This window comes from Ambystoma mexicanum, chromosome 2q (genome assembly GCF_040938575.1).
Source record: "Ambystoma mexicanum isolate Mex_15411 chromosome 2q, UKY_AmexF1_1, whole genome shotgun sequence".
Classification (NCBI taxonomy): Eukaryota; Metazoa; Chordata; class Amphibia; order Caudata; family Ambystomatidae; genus Ambystoma; species Ambystoma mexicanum.
The window spans coordinates 450,767,090-450,785,671 of record NC_090924.1 but is presented as its reverse complement, the minus strand read 5'-3'; the positions used below and the strand labels follow the sequence as shown (position 1 = coordinate 450,785,671).

The 18,582-nt window shown below is 44.5% G+C and overlaps 1 protein-coding gene across 1 annotated transcript in view; it reads right to left on the bottom strand.

Annotated features, from left to right (window-relative positions):
* The window catches only part of LOC138569507 (myosin-4-like), a 30,916-nt gene extending 13,501 nt beyond the window's left edge, over positions 1–17,415 (bottom strand). Inside the window, exons 1-18 of the mRNA XM_069647542.1 lie at positions 17,366–17,415; positions 7,578–7,793; positions 7,345–7,488; positions 6,496–6,652; positions 6,363–6,390; positions 6,143–6,260; positions 5,957–6,049; positions 5,805–5,868; positions 5,611–5,709; positions 2,938–3,041; positions 2,702–2,840; positions 1,810–1,928; positions 1,562–1,711; positions 1,308–1,478; positions 916–1,222; positions 735–817; positions 520–607; positions 319–436 (exon numbers count right to left, since the gene is read on the bottom strand). Of these exons, the coding sequence (XP_069503643.1) occupies positions 319–436; positions 520–607; positions 735–817; positions 916–1,222; positions 1,308–1,478; positions 1,562–1,711; positions 1,810–1,928; positions 2,702–2,840; positions 2,938–3,041; positions 5,611–5,709; positions 5,805–5,868; positions 5,957–6,049; positions 6,143–6,260; positions 6,363–6,390; positions 6,496–6,652; positions 7,345–7,488; positions 7,578–7,778 (2,183 nt within the window). The 5' untranslated portion in view covers positions 7,779–7,793; positions 17,366–17,415. The remainder of the gene's footprint in view (positions 1–318; positions 437–519; positions 608–734; positions 818–915; positions 1,223–1,307; positions 1,479–1,561; positions 1,712–1,809; positions 1,929–2,701; positions 2,841–2,937; positions 3,042–5,610; positions 5,710–5,804; positions 5,869–5,956; positions 6,050–6,142; positions 6,261–6,362; positions 6,391–6,495; positions 6,653–7,344; positions 7,489–7,577; positions 7,794–17,365) is intronic.
* Positions 17,416–18,582: the final 1,167 nt, after the last annotated feature.

Sequence of the window (18,582 nt, the reverse complement as noted above, 5' to 3'; positions counted from 1 at the left end):
AGTTGTCGTATTTGTTTTTACACCTTTCTCCTATGTCTACATCTTCCAGGGAAGCATTGTGGTTTCCCACCTCAGAGGAGCAAACGTCAGTACCAGGCACATACACTTTACAAGTGACATCATCTCTTCCCACATGGGCTGTGGGAGTTGCCTCTGCAAACCTCCCAGCCTCAGTACAATGCAGACTTGCATTCTGGTCTCCCGTGCTCCAGAATATAACAATAACACCTAGTTTCATGATCATATTAAAACAATGTTTTTTGCATAAGGCACTGAATGCTTCCTTTTTCAATTTCAAAGAGAGTACACGCTTTTTACCTCTGCTTGAAATCACCATAGAGGATCCTGCTTGGGAATCCCTTTCTGCAAATTCTAATGCCTTCTAATACACCATTGCATCTCAGCTGGTGTATCAATAGATGGTTGTCCATAACACCTATAAGAAAGGATCCCACATTTAATCCATTACTTTACTAGACGTTTTCATATAAATGTGTAGTAATTTCATAAATACTCTACCTGGTGTTTTTGTCTCATTGGGAATGAGGCAACGCACAAAGTGGGGGTGAGTGCTCCTGAGGTTGGTCATCAGCTTGCCCAAGTTTTCCTGTATTAGTAAAAACGAGATTTAGTCCAATAAAGTCAGAAACATTCACTGTAATAGACCGTAAAGATATATTGTGATAGAATGAGTTAAGAATTAAGTACACCAATGATGTGTGTCTAAAACGTACTCTAAACAAAGCAGACACTGTCTGGAAGGAACCACCCTTCTTCTTCTTTCCACCTTTTCCAGAAGCTGCAGCAGCAGCTGCCTCTGTTGTAAAGAAACACATGAGGAACCGCTGTTAATACAGCAATGTTTATGAAAGTTGGGCATATATTTTTTTAGATACTTTATAGATTTGTAATTACCTGCTTCAGCAGCAGCAGCACTGTAGAGCATGGCAAGCAGTTTCACAGATGACTTCTGATAGAGCTGAATAACAGATTCATTCAATGGATCCTTGTTCTTCTCCAGCCAGCCAGAGATGTTATAGTCCACAGTGCCGGCGTAGTGCACCAGGGAGAAATGAGCGTCAGCCTTTCCTTTGCCTGGCTTGGGCTTCTCAAAGCACTTACACTTGCCAAGATGTTGGTCATACAGCTTGTTGGTGAAGGAGGTATCTGTGGACTTGGGGAACATGCACTCCTCTTCAAGGATGGAGAAGATTCCCATGGGCTAAAATATAGAATAGATCTGTGAGCCTTGAGCATAGAATAGAAGGATATATACCCCACTACCTGTTCTCTAGATAGTGACCCACCTTCTCAATAAGCTCAATGCATTGAGCCAGGTCCATGCCGAAGTCAATGAACTCCCAGTCAATGCCTTCCTTCTTGTATTCCTCTTGTTCCAGGACGAACATGTGGTGGTTGAAGAACTGTTGCAGTTTCTCATTGGTGAAGTTGATGCATAGCTGCTCCAAGCTGTTAAACTAAACACAGATGTTTTGTTATGTGTGTTTCTTCTTAAATGCCGCCATTGAGCTATAATTCCCTGTGAAAAACATAAACTTACATCAAAGATCTCAAAGCCGGCAATATCCAGGACACCAATGTAGTACTGTCGGGCTTGTTTGGTGTCCAGCTGTTGATTGATACGAATCACCATCCACAAGAAGAGCTTCTCATAAATAGACTTGGAGAGGGCACCAATGGAGTTATAGACCTGGTGGGAAAAAAGATCACAACTGTGAGGGGAAAGCACTATTTACTTGCTTGTGAGGTTATTTGTTGCTAAGCCCCTCTTCTTTTTGGAATATATACCTGCTGGACAGTTTGTCCTTTGGTAACAAATTCATTGCCGACCTTCACACGTGGGTAGCACAGTGCTTTAATCAAATCAGCTGAGTTCAGACCCATCAGGTATGCAATTTTGTCAGCAACTAAAAGTGGAAAGGAGGTGTTAAAGAAATTACTACCAGGTTCATGGATTAATCCCTAATTTCTGTGCTAATTTGAATCTTTTATTCACAATTTCTTAACATAATGCAGAGCAATAAGCTGCAATGGTTTTGTGTTGTGGGAGGTGGTAGTCAGGCAGGATACCTGACATGTGTCTTTTATTGCAGGAAAGCAGAATGGCAGGTAGCGATCTCTACCCGGGTCAGCTCGTGTTTGGACCTTAGAGCCCAGCCAGATCCTGCTGCTCATCTCTGCATTGCCTTTTCCCATGAATTACTTTGACTCTGAGCTGGAGGTGAATGCGTCGGTGGTAAGCCATTTTTGGTCCTATTAGCGCTGGCGATATTACCGCAGGTGGTAATAGCACTGAAAAGCCTGATAGAGTCCTTTGCATTCTAAAGAAAAATGTGGACTAACAGCGCCACCACAACTCGTGATCTGCTGCAAATTGTGCCGGACCGAGTTGTGGTAACGCTACTAGCATTGGGTGGTATTTTGCAAAATGTGAAATTTAAATCAAAACTAACCTATATGTTGAATAATCATTCATTTATAAACCTGGGATGGACACTGGCTATTTTTGCTTTTTTATGAAAGGGAGCTCTTTTTTTGAAAAGCAGAATGAATTGCTCCCCTTGCTCCAGTAGTACAGTAGCTTACCTATCTGTACTTGGATATCTGCACTATCCAAATATATTAAAGTATTACATGCACCACTTCCTATGCAGTAATAAGACCGCATTTAGAGCCTCACCATCTGTGCCATCAGGCTCGGCCTGCTCCTCACGCTGTTTCTGCTTGAATTTCATGTTTCCGTGGTGCATTACTGCGCCAGTCATCTTGTAGATGCCGATCTTCTCATCTGCATTGAACCCCAGGATGTCAATGGCACCCTGTAAAGTAAAAGGTGGAATTAATTGCATGTTACTTTAGCTAAACTGAAAGTTCCTTTTCGTTATAAAGATGTTTGAACTTTAGCATATAACTTACATCAGTAGCCAGCAGCTCCTCTACGTCATCGATACTCTTCACCACAATTTCTCCCTGGCTGATGGATGGGAAGTCATATGGGTTGGTGGTAATGAGAAGCATTTCTGTTGAACAGAAATAGTTCAATGAATTTGTTTTTGTGTATATATGTATATAGGTTGCCTGATAATTTCATTTTGTAAAACATACATGACGATGAAGCCTACCTCAGAGAAAAATCTTGCCTCATGCAAAAAATTGTCAATATGTCTAATTGTGTTATTTTTTACATTAGAAAGCACTAAAGTTGGAGAAATAATTTTGCACAGTTTCTTTTTGGTTTAGGACTTGTCGCAGTCAACCAGAGGTATTTTATTAGAAAAGAAAAATACATTTAAGAAATGTAATTGGTTGTTCAGAGTGTCTCCTTTCATGAAAGAGTCCCTATGACAAGAATGAAAGCTAGAAAGGGAAGCCAGTCATTCTCCTGTCCTGTAGCTGGCAACTTAGTCCTATTGTCTCTGCATAAATCAACTATTTGGCAGCTGTGACATCCCGCCCCCTGAAGTCACCCCATTGTCCTTATCCAATAGGAGCCTGAATGGGTGGACTAATCGGTAGTATTGAAAGGGCCGTTTGACGTTACTCATTTGTCTGTGGTTCACCACCCTACCCTTTAAATCAGTTCCATTATCGGACATGTGGTCATGAGGGATAGGTCTACTGAGTGAATCACTGTGACTTCTGGAGTAGCATCTGTGCCTATGTCAAGAAGAGAGGGGAATTGTTTGATAGTCCAAGTCTTTGTTTCAAGAAGCCTTCATCAATTATATGTGTTATTTCGTATGCTCATCATAATAAGACTACATCTCCTACAGTGCATGGTACTGGTCTGCTGCAAGACCTGGTTCCATAGTATGCATGTTTCATCACTGCAACCCCCACAATGCACTGTGCGGGTCTAATAGATGTCATGGAACTGGAATATGCACTTTCAACGTGTAGTCACCTCAGTGATCAGTGCTGCAGCATTGAATGCTTTGGAGCCGAAATATGCATTTTGGGACTGTCCTTAGAAAGCGATTCGAGATACCATCCTTCAAAAACGATATCTCCCACAATGTACTGTACTATTCCACTACATGGGACGGATAGTCTTGTGAAGGCCTTTTTAGTAAGTGGGCTGCGGTGCATTCAGGGATAAGTAGTCTGGTGCAGGTGCATTCAGGGAGCTTTAGCTTTTTTGGGATAGCTGTAATGAGGTGGAGTGTATACTGGTCCTGAGACTAGATTCCGAGATGCGCAGTCTGGTGGCAGAATTTTCACTGGGTGGGGCAAATCTGATATGAGACAAACGGTCAAGGGATGGGAGTGTGTGGAGAGATCAACTACTTCTAAAGTTTCCATCTCTAGATGCAATAGCTGAGGGGAGGGAAGGTTCTCCGTGGCGGCCACTGAGTTATGGAACTACAATCCCAGCTGTTACTTCCCTGCTATAGTTCTGGAACCCCCTAAAGCTATTCAAGCATGTTTGAGGAACTTGCCACCTAGACTTGTATATCTTCACATGGCTTTTCCCTCCCCAGGCCTCCCAATTTACTATGTGGCATGTGCTATACAAGTAAATAAACCTAATAAACATGAGATTCTGTACCTGACATGCAACGCTGTACTTGGCATATGAGTTGCACCTGCTTATACCATGGCTTTATCTGGCACACAAGGCTAGACTCTGAGCATAGGCTGACTGCAGCTGAGTGTCATTGGCTGCACCAGCTCAAACCACAAACACCTGTCCTATTTCATCATCTTCATCGCGTGATTTCCCCTAAACTAGGCATAACAGGCGTACATTCATAGGAACATATTGAAAAAAATGCCCAAGCATCTCCACTGCCCCACTCCCCCTGCGGTGTCTTTGCACCAAAAGAGAACAGCATGACATGGCCTCCAGTCTCTATACGCGACCTGTGTAACCCTAACATTAATTTCTCTTCTGCCCTGGGGTTTTCTCTGGCCGTACGGATATGACATCAAACAGAGCCTCGTGTTATGGATCCGTGAGATCACGTCCGGCTTCTCTTTCAGGGCAGTTGCAGGGGTTGCTTTAAGAGCCAGGAGCTTAGGGTGGCACAGTAGCAAAATATTGGCAAGAAGGCCAGGCCCTCCACAGCTACTTTCCTATGCTTGCACAATGACAGGGACCGCCTTTCGTGCAAGCGTTTTTTTCAGTTCTGATGCTGACTCTGTCAACTGCTGGTTTGAGAGTGCTCTATTAGCAGCCCTGCAATAAAGGAAACACTTCTGAATTTAAGCACTGCGTGTCATTCAACAATGTATATACATTCAGACGTTACACTTGAGCCCTCCCTCGCCTGTGTTATGTGCCAAAGGTATTGGCCTGATAGCCTGCAATGTACAGGGGGTACTGGGCCCGAGTCACTCCACTGAATAAAACGTTGCAGCTCATTCGCGGAAAGCGTGCTCAGATCTACGAATCCCACCCTTGGCAACTACATTATTCACACCGAAGACTCGCCCATTGCGACTGAGGGACCACCAGTGTAGTGGAGTGTACTATACAGTAGCTATGATCATTTTGCCTTATGTTATATTGTGCACCTGTCGCTTGTATCATGTAGTTCTTTTACCCTGGGCTAAAATGTGGACATAATAAATACATATGAGACTTACCAACAAGCTCTGGCTTTTTGTTTGTCATGATTTGATAGAAGATGTGGTAGCTCCTCTCTGCTGAGAGCTGGAATGTTACTCTGGATTTTTCCAGCAGGTCTGTAATAGGAAGTTAACATTCAATTTTAAAATGAACATACAGTTAAGAGCATCTCTGATATACACCTTGTAAGTGATTGAAGGGCATCTCTTACATGTTTCAATATCAGCGGAAGCCAGTTTTCCTGTGGTTCCAAAATGGATTCTGATAAATTTACCCTACAGGTTAATAAAGAGGTTTCAGTGACTTCGGGTTTCTGTAAACAGGCTATGAATGCGTGTCAGTGAAGAAGTGCGAAAGACTTACAAAACGAGAGGAGTTGTCATTCCTCACGGTCTTGGCGTTACCGAAGGCTTCCAGCAGCGGGTTGGCCTGGATGATTTGATCCTCCAGAGTTCCCTAGAGAAGCAATGTTGCATGCAATCTCATTAGTTGATTACACGATTGCTAATGAGCAGAATATATTAAAAATATTCTTAAGAGTGTACAAACCTGCAGCTTGTTGGACATGGCTGGGGCCTCCTTTTTCTTATCACCAGCCACTGCAATTGTTGCAAAGTACTGGATGACACGCTTGGTGTTAACAGTCTTTCCGGCACCAGATTCTCCACTAATGGTATAGAGAGGACAATTAAAAACTGTAGCACAAACCCAACTCAACCCTAAGCACAATACACGCATAATCACTTCCTATTGACAAGATTATACTCACGTAATCAGAACAGACTGGTTTTCACGATCTGATGAGAGAAGATTTTTTGTTAGGAATAGGATTTGCTTCAAAAATGTTGTTTTCTGTATGTGCTTTTGAAAATAATTATGTAGCCACCAAAGAGAAACGTTACCTGTCAACATGAACTGATAGGCATTATCAGAGATGGAGAAGATGTGAGGTGGGGCTTCCTGACGCTTCTTGCCTCTGTAGGCATTGACCACCTCAGGATTGTACACTGGCAGCCACTTGTAGGGATTAACAGTGGCACAGAAAAGACCAGAGTAGGTCTGCAATTAAAGAGGTTAATTAGGAATCATTGTTGCAGTAGTGACTTTGAACTGCTATTGTTATCAAAGGACAGAAAACGTTTCATAGAACGTGTGATGGTCCTTATTTTGCTCCCGGATCATAAACACATGATGAGATGTGTTTTTTATAAAATTTAAGGCTTCAGAAAGTGCTATACCCCGTGGTATTCAGGTGTTTGAAGATGCAATCATTTTATGGGTGCGCATAATCATTATCTGATTTGATAGGGCCTAATTGATGGAACTTTTAGTGTGGTGGGAAGTGACTTTGGACTGCACAAATCCACTTTGCACTGCTCTGTGAATCCGGGTGTTTTTTGGCAGTGCAAAGTCACTTCACCCCTTACTAAATGTTCAATGAATCAGGCCCTTAGAGTTAAATTTGTTTGCAGTACTTGTGTGAAGTTCCACATCTATTAACTAAATGTGTTGTATATATTCCTGTCCCCGCACATTTGGGAAGACATTGTAAGTAAAGTTTACAGATGCATGTCTGTTTTTTTCCGAACACATGTTATGCTACAAACCTTCATTGGAACACCAGCAGATCAGCAGAGAGGAGCAAGTAATGTGTTATTGTTTCACATCCTCCATCATGTTAACTCTGTGGTCTCAGGGCCCAGGGGCCTGCTGGAGCAGCTTATATGTGATACAAGGTCTGCAATACTTACATAGATCATCCAGGCCGCGTATCGCTCAGCGAGGTTATACAGCACAGAGGGCTCATTCAGATGGGTCATTATGACCATGTCTTCAATCTTGTCGTACTTGGGAGGATTCTGAGGGTAGACCTGAGTGTCTTTGACTGTCACAGTCTGGAAAGAAACAAACAAACACGGAAAACGTTACACGGCCAGTTATATACACTTGTTTTTGTTGTCGCTCACGCAGATTTGCTCATTACCCTTCCATCGTCGGTCTTCACAGTGACTTTGCCACCCTCTCGGGCAGTGATGGTTCCTTTGACGTAGAGCTCTTTTTCGTCATCTACGTAGCAGGTGTTCTTGGCATCAAAGGGCTTGTTCTGGGCTTCCAGCCGTTCCTTGTCAGTCTTACGCAGGTATTGCGCAGCCTCCCCAAACACCGCCATTTCTGAGTCCCCCATGACTGCAGAGTGTTACTGCGGAGATAGAAAAAAGAGGCGTGTTGTACTCCCAAAACAAATGTTCTTTGCATTGCATACATGACTCTTGTATTAATTAAATCTGGCAGTGCCATTCCCAATGATCAATACACCAGAATAAATCAGTGAGCGTTCATCCTTTAAGAAAGCGTGATTTTCCACTCAGCGCTGCTTATATCAAGCCTTAATGAGCATCTTAGAGTTCTTATGTTGGAAAAGTGTCAGTGATGTTACTGCAGATGTGCACTTGCTCAGGAGTTAAATTACAGAACTTGTCAGAGCTTGCATGCTAGGAGGCAGTGGCGTGCATAACTGCTAAAGCACATACGCCAGGGTACGGTTCTGCCCTCTAGATTTCCAGATGTTTTGGACTATGGCCCTAGCCAGCATAGTCAATGGTAAGCGATCATGGGTTTTATAGGCCAAATCACACGGAACGACTAAGATTGCAGACCCCTGCGCTACGGAAACCGTAAATGTTTTCTCTGTGCCCCTTAAGCAGGACATTAGTGCAAAGGCAGCATATAAGTGACTTGGGTGCACTCATACCCTTTCCAGGGCACAAGTGCTGAAAAATAACGGGGGCACTCAGGAACATATGGCATGGGAAGTGATGTCAAGAGAAGTAACAATCACACATTGAGTTCAATATGTCTTTGGATTTATTACTGGTGCAGTGCAATTTTGCACCGGCGTTTGCACGTGGTTCAAATTGGATCCAGTGCAAAATGGTATTAAAATTAAGTCCATTTTTTAACAGTACAGTTATTGACCAATTGTAAATAATGCTTCAAAATTGCCTTGCAGGGGTGCACGATGAATGTAAAATGAACAGGGGCAGTCTTTCCCCTTCCTCAAAGAAATGATCTATTACACCCAACGCAGCCGCGTTCTCTCTCCACGCTCTAGATACTGTGGACCGTCTAACTTGAAGGATCATTGGGACATTTGCCCTGCCCGAGCAAGGAAACCAACAATGACGAAACTCTATCAAATGTAACCATGCTTGTAAAAAAAATGTAGAAATATGTCTGAGAACATTTGAGAAACTACTGCTCAACGTGTGGAAGGATTTTACCATTTGACTAATCAGCTTTTTCTCCTTGATGCTGTTATAAATCCGTCTTTTCTGACCCACCCATCAACTGTGCAGGCACTGATTCAATTCCTTGCTAATTGTGACTAGATGAACTGGAATGTGGTGCAGATATGCCTCATATTATTTAAGATTTACAAATTCACAAGCAGCTTCCTCGCACAGACATGTCATGTTCGTGTCTTTGGAAGTTTTTTTGCATATGTATTGTGATGTTTCATTTTAAGCTAGGCAAAGGCATCCCTTGATTTGTATTGAGGACCATTGTTAACATCTTGCAGTGCTATTTTAACACAATCGAGGTCGTTTTTGGTTGCGGAAAGAAAGATGTAGTTTTGTTGTGTGTGGCTCCCATAAGGGACAACAGCCACTACTGCATACGACATTTCTCTATGCTGTATCCTCCCACTATGTCATCCTGCCAGTGCAGTATGAAAGTCATGTGCCTGGCCTCTCGGCAGGCGGATACGGCATGTTCTCTGTCCCCGCAGCTCCCCAGTAGTGTGAAGTGGGAAAGAGGGTAATAATAATAATGTATTTCTTATATGGCACTACTACACACCCATAGGTCTCCAAGCGCTGAAATAGCAGAAGACACGAAGCATGAAAGCAGTGGAGTAACTTTGCTGAAAATGTTGGGGGAGGTGGGGCATGACATCTAAAGAAAAGGTGCCCCAGCCAAAAGAATGGGGACATAATGGTGTACCATGAAAGTTGGGGGGGACAAACACCCCTGTCCCCCCCCTAAAATTACGCCCATGCATGAAAGCCCGGCATTGGAGCCTGCCCGAGGCTGCGCATAGGTATCAAGGGCGAGTGTTTAGCTCGCTGTGTTATCTGAACGGCTGTTAAAATGCAGGCAGGTGCGGAAGTTAAGGCAGGTTGTGGTGGGTGGCTGAACTTAGTTTCAATTGTAATAATGCTCAACGCATTTACTGTGGAAAGGAATGTTGGATTAATATATTTAGAGAAACTGTTCTGGAAAAATGCTTTGTTGTAGCTCTATACAATCACACCATACGTTTGAATTCGTGGCACCCCATGGATTGCTTGGACACCTACAACATTCACAGCCCTGCTAAATGAATTGTTTTTGTTTTGGCAGAGTGTCACGCGCTTGATGCGTGGGTTCGAATTTAGTACAGACTTCTTACGTGTTCTATCACGTCTGTCACCAAGACTTGCCATGATGTGATATGATATGGCATTTATAATACGCCTATACACAAGTGTTTCAAGGCGCAACGAGGCAAGGGAGGGGAACAGAGGGGAGACAGAGACAACGATCCTACTAGGCCAGGTGTCATTCAGATTGCGCAAGTGCATGGGAAAGGGGGAGGGGAAAGAGCAGTACATGGGAAAAAGAATAAATAACAATAAGTAAAAATACGGTACACTAGTGGCAAGTGCAAGGATAAGTGCAGACATCAGGTGGTAGTGGGACTGTTAGGGATACAGAAAACCGTCCCATAGTGCTGGGGTTGCCAGGGAGGCAGTGCAGGGGTGAGACTGGTGTGGGTAGGAGACCTGGGCCTGAGATCAGAAGATGGCCAGGTAACCAGTGCAGATTCAGTTTCAGCCAGGAAGTCAGCAGCGGGGAGGAGGAGAAAAAGCAGAAGCAAAGAGAAAGGTTTGAGGTGCTTCCGGAACCGGAAATGATTCTCCTCAGGTGTCAGGGAGGCAGGGAGGCAGTTCCAACGGGAGGCCCCACCAGAAGAAAGAGAACTACCTCCAACTCGTTGCTTGGAGAAGCGACTGACTCTGAGGTAGTTGGAGGCGGATGAGCGAAGAGCTCATGAAGGGAGATATTTAGTAAGTGAGAGGTGAAGGTATTGAGGCCCCAGGCCCCAGAAGGCCTTGTGGACAATGCAGAGGGTTTTGAACTTAATCTTCGCAAGCCACTGGGAGCCAGTGCAGAGATTTCAGTCCTGGAGAGATACGATCCCTGGGCTTGAGGCCAAGGACAAGTATCACAGTCCTGTTCTGGATGAGTTGCAGAGGGCGGAGAGTAGAAACATGCAGATTTAGAAAGAGGCTGTTGCAATAGTGCAGCCTAGAGAGAACCAGAGCTCTGGAGACAGTGAGCTTCTGGGGGAAGGAGAGGAAAGGAAGAATACCTCGGAGGAGGTGCAGCTGGTAGTGTGACTTCTTAAGATATCAGAGATGTGAGGTGAGAAGGAGAGTGTGGAGTCGAAGATGACCCCAAGGTTTTTTTTGCCTCACAGGTGGGAGTAGGAAGGGGGCCAAGAGAGGCCGGCCAGAGAGTGACAGGAAAGGAGTGAGAGGGTTTGCAGATGAGGAGAATCTCAGTCTTACTGGCATTAAGGCAGAGATCATTGGCGGCACACCACTCGTGGATGGCAGACAGACAGTCAAGAGATGAAAGAGGGAGAGGAGGTGGCTGAAGGTAGCCTGAAAATAAGCTGAGTGTCATCCGAATAGCACTGGAAGTTGGGGCAGAGCGCAGCAATGCAGTGGGCAAGAAGTGCCTGGTATTGGTTGAAAAGCCAGGGAGAGAGGTTAGACCCCTCGGGAACACCACAGGTAGAGATGGAGATAGATGAGAGGAAGGACCCAAGTTGAACCTGGGAGGGTTGATCAGAGAGGAAAGAAGCCAGCCACGCCAGGGTCTGACCAGTGATTCTCAGGTTATCACTGAGACAGTTGAGTAGGATGGCGTGGTTGACCGTGTCAAAGGCAGAAGAGAGATCAAGTAAAATGAGGACACATGGGGTGTTGAAATCAAGGTTGAAGAGCAGGTCTTCACGGATGTTCAGGAGAGCAGTTTCCGTGCTTCTGGCAGCTCTGAAACCAGACTGATGATCATGGAGACAACCAACAGATTCAATGTTGAGCTGGGAGATGGACAGCTTTTCCAGGAGTTTGCCCAGGAAGGGAGTGATGGAGATTGGGCAGTAGTTAGCCAGGCAGGACGGGTCGGCAGAGGGTTCCTTAAGAAGAGGGTGTACAAGGGAGTGCTTCAGTGGGGAAGGGAAGACTCCAGTGGCAAGGGAGTAGTTGCAGAAGTCGGCCAGAGCAGGGGCCAGGGAGTCAATGTGGTCCTTGATGGTTTTGGAGGAACAGGGATGGACTTGTTTTGATGAGACTTTCATAGATCGGACTTGTCTAGAATCCTCATCTGGGGAAAACAGGGGAAAGGCAGAGAAGGAGGGAGGAGAGGTGGCCGAAGAAGGGCCAGAGGAAGTAGGAGGTGGAAGGGGAGAGGAGGAGAGAGAGGACAGGATGTCCTGAGTTTTAGAGATGATGTGAGAAGCCAGTGCTGTGCAGAGGGGCTGGGAAGGGACAGGAGAGGTTGAAACTGAAGCAGGATTGGCCAGTTCCTTGCAGATTTTAAACAGTTCAGCCAAGTTGTTAGATGCCACAGAGACGTGGGCTTGGATGTGAGTTTTTTTCTTGGTGAGGACAGAGAGCCGGTATTGCCTTTGGAGCAGGCAGCAGGCCAGTTTGTCAGAGGATGTACCTGAAGCACGCCATTTCTGCTCAGCCACCCTGCAGTTGCATTTGAGGGTGAGCTCTGAATCGTACCAGGAGTTGCACTTAGCATTGGGCTTCAGGCGGATCCTCATGACAGGGGCAAGAACATCGAGAGTATCAGATATAGCAGAGTTGTGCATGGAAAGGGCTATGTCAGGGTGTGAGTCAGCCAAGGGGGGAGGGGAGGGTGAGAAAGTGACAGCAAAAGCCTCAACTGACACTCGCTTCAAGGGTCGGATGACCGAGAAGGTGGGTGGCAGTGATGGAGTTGGCTTGGCCTGTGGGGTAGAGAGAGTGAGAAGGGAGGAAAGGAGAAAGTGATCAATCCAGGAGAGAGGAGGGTAAGAGGGATAGAAAGGAGGAGTCTGAGGAGATCAGAACATCCAGAGTGTGCCCTGCAGAGTGAGTCAGGCCAGAGGGGAGGTCATGAAAGAGTACAAAGGAAGGACAGGAAGCATCCAGGTGGATGTTGAAGTCTCCAAGAAGGAGGAGTTGAGTGGTCAAGACCAGAAGGGAAGAGGAGAGGTCCACCCACTCAGAGAGGAAGGAGGAGATCTGACCAGGTGGCTGATAGATAGTAGCCACAGTAAAGGAATGGCTAGTGGAGAGAGAGAGAGCCTTCAGGCGAGGCATTTAAAAGAGGAGTAGGCCTGCAGAGGAATGGCAGAGGCAGGAATCTACTCGGGGAAGATCAGGGCTACACGCCCTCGGAACTCAGCGGCAGAAGGCGGCAGATGTCGGAGGAGTGTTGGACAGCTGAGCGAGAGTTTAGAGTGGCAATATGGAGAAGGTTGCCATCCTTGAAAGACTTCCGGGGAGGGGTACAAATCGGAAGTACGCCCTGCGGAGGTGTAGGATAAGCCTAATGATGAAGCCATCTTAGGGTGACTACATTTTGAAAATTGAAAAAGTGACATGCAACTAACATAAAAGTAGGACCAGTGCCTGCAGCACAAAGCCTGCCCCGTCATCCCTAAATCCCACATTAGAGGGCCTAATTATGGGATGGTCCCGGCAAAACTGGGACTTCTGGTCAGCCTACTACAAAGTCTTCTCTAAAATGATACACCCTGACCACACAGTGACCCTAACTCCCTGAATTGATATGATATTTATAACGTGCCTATAAAAAAGTGTTTCAAGGCACGTTTCAAGGCCAAATACCCACTGTTCTACCACAATTCAGACATGCATTCAACAGTTTGCTGTGTAAATGCTTCCAGTGTCAGTTGCGGGTATGTGCCTGATTCACGGAGCGTTTTTAATGGTTTTGCACCATTATAAGACGCTTCTGGGAATCCGACCTGTATGTCTTAAGAAGTGGCACCCTTTTCAAGACTAATACAATTATTATAGCTAACGTACTCCCTGTGCTAGCTTCATTGAGGCACAGAAGAATAGCCATGAGGCTAACAGAAACAAGAAGCGATCAGAACACGAAAATAAGCGAAATTGCTCGCTTTTATCTGCAAATCATGGTTGAAAGCATCACGGGCTCCCTGTTGTGAAATCTGCTGTGAACTCTCCTAAAGCATCAAAGGCCCCTGCTGTCACATCTTGGAGTGCATCAGAGTCCCCTGCAATCACATCTTCCATCAGGAAGAAACAATGCATGGGCAGGAAACCTGGCGCTCACACCCGCCCACAGTTAAGCACCAACCATTATCCCCTGCAATCACAGGCAGTCCATGGTGAACAATCATTTCAGAAGGTAAACCGACCCCACTATAAATCAAAATCATTAGTACTCCATTCACAGAAAAGTAATAATGGCCGCAAAATGCAGTTGCTTCCTTCATAAAGCTGCTGTTTGACAGGCATAATTAGTCACTTGGTCAGAATCTCCTGAGCTCTGTTGTATTGGAGGTCGCTGAACTTGTGCCCATCCTAACTCTGACCTGCTGCACGTTGCTGTCTGCCTAAGTTATTTGGGGAGCTGAGCAGACCTGCTGATTTTGCCCCTTTGTTTGCTGCCCTGCCTTCCTCCCTGTGACTGCCTTCTGTGTCCTGCTCTGCCCTATGCTAGGGCCACAGTGACCACACCGTCTGACTTCCGCACCCAAGGTAAGTGTCCTTCTCCCCTCTAGCATAAGCAGCCTTTTGATAGTAAGGGCCTGGTTCATGGAACTGTGCAAAGAGTCTTGTTGCCGTGCAAAGTCCCTCTGCACTGCACAAATACACTTTGCAATGCTCTGACAAAAAGACACTCTGCACTGTTCCATGAATTTGGGTGAGCAGTGCAAAGTGTATTATAGGTAAACATACACCAAATCTGTATTTGAAAAATACACCAGCAAAAGCGTTTTTGTGTGCAAAAATCGACTTTTCTTAAAAAAATAACATCACAATATGATGGAGGAAATGAGTAGGGGAGAGGGAATGGTGGGCCCTAAGGGGGAGTGGTGGGCAGGGCAGGCAGGTGGGCAGGGAGCAGTGATGCCCACAAGTGGGAAAATGGGGAGCAGTTGGCCAGTGGGGGAATAGTAAGCAAGAAAGCAGAGACGTAGCACGGGTGTGGGGTAGATTATACAGGGAGCGTTGGACCAGAGGAGTGGTAGGCAAAAAGACCATTATAACTGATGACAAATAGGGACACATATTTAAGTAAAAAGTAGAACAACGTGCAAACTGTTCTCTCAAGCCACGGACATCTGGGACTTTTTCTATTAAGTTGACAGCAGAGACCATGGGAAAAAAGTTAAACTAATGACAGCCAGGCTCTCTTGCAGACTCACACATACTACACCAAAACGTGTGCTGCAAAAATGCAGCAATAAATACAGTTTTGCTGCAAAACGTGCTTACTGATGCAGCAAAATGTTCAATTTCATGACACAATATCTTGGTGGGTTTGTGTATTGTTTTCTTACTATTATGGTGCGGACGTCATCAAACAGTTATTGTGCTTTCGTTATGCTCACCTTTTTGCTCAGGAGCATTATTTGTTTTAATGAGAAAACATATTGCTTTAGATGTAGTACGCTTAACAGTACAGTTCTGTGTACTGCTTTAGATGTGGGTATTTGTGTTGTGTTTTAGCTCTGACCACACTTTAGATATGAGGATATTATGGTTAGTGAGGATCATATTGTTTAATTGTGTATATTGGTCCTCTTTCTGCCTGAGAAGTATGGGGATTTTCGGGCAGAAAGGCGCGCAAATCTGCGTTTTTCGCGCAAATAATTCCATGAATCAACTTTCAGTATCCTTTTCGTTTAATGGCTCTTCTCTGTGGCTTTGAAACGGAGCTGAACGTCTAGAAATGGCCACTAGGTGGCGCTGTGACATGCGTGGTGTTAAATGAAATGTCCTTTTCTGTTCTCTACATAATGAAAAGAGATGGAATAACAGCAGCAGTGGGGAACGGTCTCTCCTCTTTGCCTAGGAGGTTTCTTTCTGACGACCGTGCATATACCCCATGGGCCCTTTCATGTTTCTCAACCTCAGAAGTTAAATTATACATCGAACACTGGTGTGAATATTTTAGAAAGAGCCGAACAGTTTGAGCACATCCTGATCAGTGTGCCAGAAAGATTGTATGCAGCGTCATGCCCTTCACGCCTTCCTTAAGGAGCTGATGAGACCCACTGAGACGCTTGGGTATCCCCACGTCATCTAGCTGTCACTAATGGGGGTGGGAAAGGGGGTCTTTCCGTGCACTTTACTCTTTGCTGTTCTCTTCGCCCACCACTAGTTTATTTCACTATTCTTTTCGTATTCCTTTAATACAGCACGTCATTGTATTCCTTTGATATTGCAAGTCATTTGTCAGACACATGCTTTTCAACAAGGCAAGCCTCTAAGACATTAAAGGCATTAAGGGCCTGATTTACAAATGCATATTTCAATGGGAAAGTCCCATTGAAAAAAGCGTTGTAAATCAGGCCTTTCTTGTTTAGGGCGTTTTAAGAACATTATATATAGTAACATTATATATAGTATTATATATAGGATAGTAATATATAGTAACACTTGAGGAAAAAATAGGATTTGAAGAAATATTTCCAAACATTCAACAATATGACTTTGGTGTCACCTCATAATTTGGGGGTGTTAGTTCAAAGGGCTGCTTTTTTTAGGGTTGATGGAAAATGCCATTCTAGCAACACTATAATTTGCTTTTGACATGATGTATGCCATGAAACCTTCACGAAATGTCACCGAATTTCGCAACTATGCTTCAATGGCTCTGATAAGAGGGAAGCTTTCTTGAATGATCACAGCAGCAAACCGGCCATCTCCGTCTATACAGGAGAGAGACCCCCTGTTTGAGCCGATCTCTCACGCGGCATTGGAAGCTTTGTGAGGATGATGACGCATCTCGTGTCCTTAGTGCCATCTGAAGGGCCATCAGTGTTAATAGTTGCCCCTGGCAGCCAGGACACTTGGCACGCTCAGGCAACTGAACTTGCACGAGTTCCCTTCCAAAAGTAGTCACTTTCTCAGCGAATGAGTACACAGTGTAAATTTAAAGATTTTTTTTTTCAGTATGTACTTCCTTTCTTTGATTTTTTTGTTTTCTTAGAAGTACTAAATGAAACAATGCTTTATTCAGAGTCTGGATTAAGTAAAACTATCTATGCTTCCGAAAAGAAATGTGTGACTGTGTTAATTTTGCCAGTGTGAAGAAGTAGTGGCATTTAATCTATTTAAACCGTCCTTACACCACACATAGTTCTTCACTGAACATCTGCAAGCTGTGCTGCTTTTATATGACATGCACATACTCCCATCGTTGGCTTACACCAGCAATCTCTGCATACATGAATGGAAGTGCATTGCAGACACTTCAGTGCAGAGACGTCTGGGGTTTTCTAACCTGAATACAACTATATGACATGCTCATAAGGAATATATTCTATCGTAGACTGCATACCAGAAACAACATTTGATTTCAAGCCTTCCTTATGCTCACCGCATTCGCTATCTATGAATATTGAGGGCATTCGGCCACCATATGTATAGCACTAGTCCTTACCTTGCGATGCCGCTCTTAAGAAAACAATCCTTTGTCAGGCTACTGTGAAGAGGAACACAGGAAAGGACAAGTTATCTTTTAGATGACTGCAGGTTCAACATTCTTGGCGTGTTGATTTTGGTTGTAACCAATACCACTACGCGAAAAATACCTCACGAAATTGGCATTTGTCTCCTCATATAGACTATATTAATTTACGAGAGTTCCAAAACAACACGGTACAGTTTTAAGTAGCAAAGAACATGACATTATGTTTAAAAACACGAAAGCAATATAATACTTTCTTGCCAAGTGAAAGGACGCCCATGAATTAAATTACAAGAGTTATAGGAAAGTTATATAGTATTTAATTATGTAAATAACCTATTTCATTGATACAACATAGCCAAACATCACCAGAGCTACATTACCTACCACCAACCTGTAAGCCTGGGATCCATCACCCTTTCTTATATATGATGCCCGCCTGCTTGTTCAGCACTCGTGCCCTGCCTCTTAAGGACGGACGTTCAGCCAAGTTAGTTTGACTAGCAGGCAGAAACCCAACACCTCTGTATTCTCTCCGAACACTAAATATAACTGCCATGATTGTGAGAGCTTATGCGTTGCGAATCAGCAATAGTAAAAACAGCCCACGAGGTGGCTTATTAGTTAACAGGAGAGTGGACAGGGCACTTCACCACTTCCTACCTCTATAAAATCAAACATCATGATGACAGATGGGCTAAAGAAAGAACTTTGGCTCGGCTTGTGTTGTCATTTTTTTGTTGTAATTTTGAAACCCACTTGAATACATGTTTTATTCGTTTCACACTATTGGCCTTATTTACAAAGAAAGTCCTTGAAAAGCAGTTAGCGTGAGAAAGAACATTGCATGGACGAAAAGAATAGCTCTGGGAGTGGATTCATGAAATAACTGCTTGCAGAAACCTGCACTGCAAAGAATAACGAATAGCGCCCAGAACGCACGCCCCCATTACGAACAGAACATAGCAGAGTCGAACATCCTTTGTGCCGGACCCATGGAAAAAATTCATCCAGGATTACTTCCATCAATCACCATTACTCACACTCCACTCCTGCAAATGACAAGTCTTTGTCCCCACACACCCACTAAATTGTGTCCCGCGCCCCTAACTTAAGGCAGCACCCACGTACCTCCACTAAAATGCATCCCAGCCCCCTAACTTAAGGCAGCACGAACATACCGCCACTAA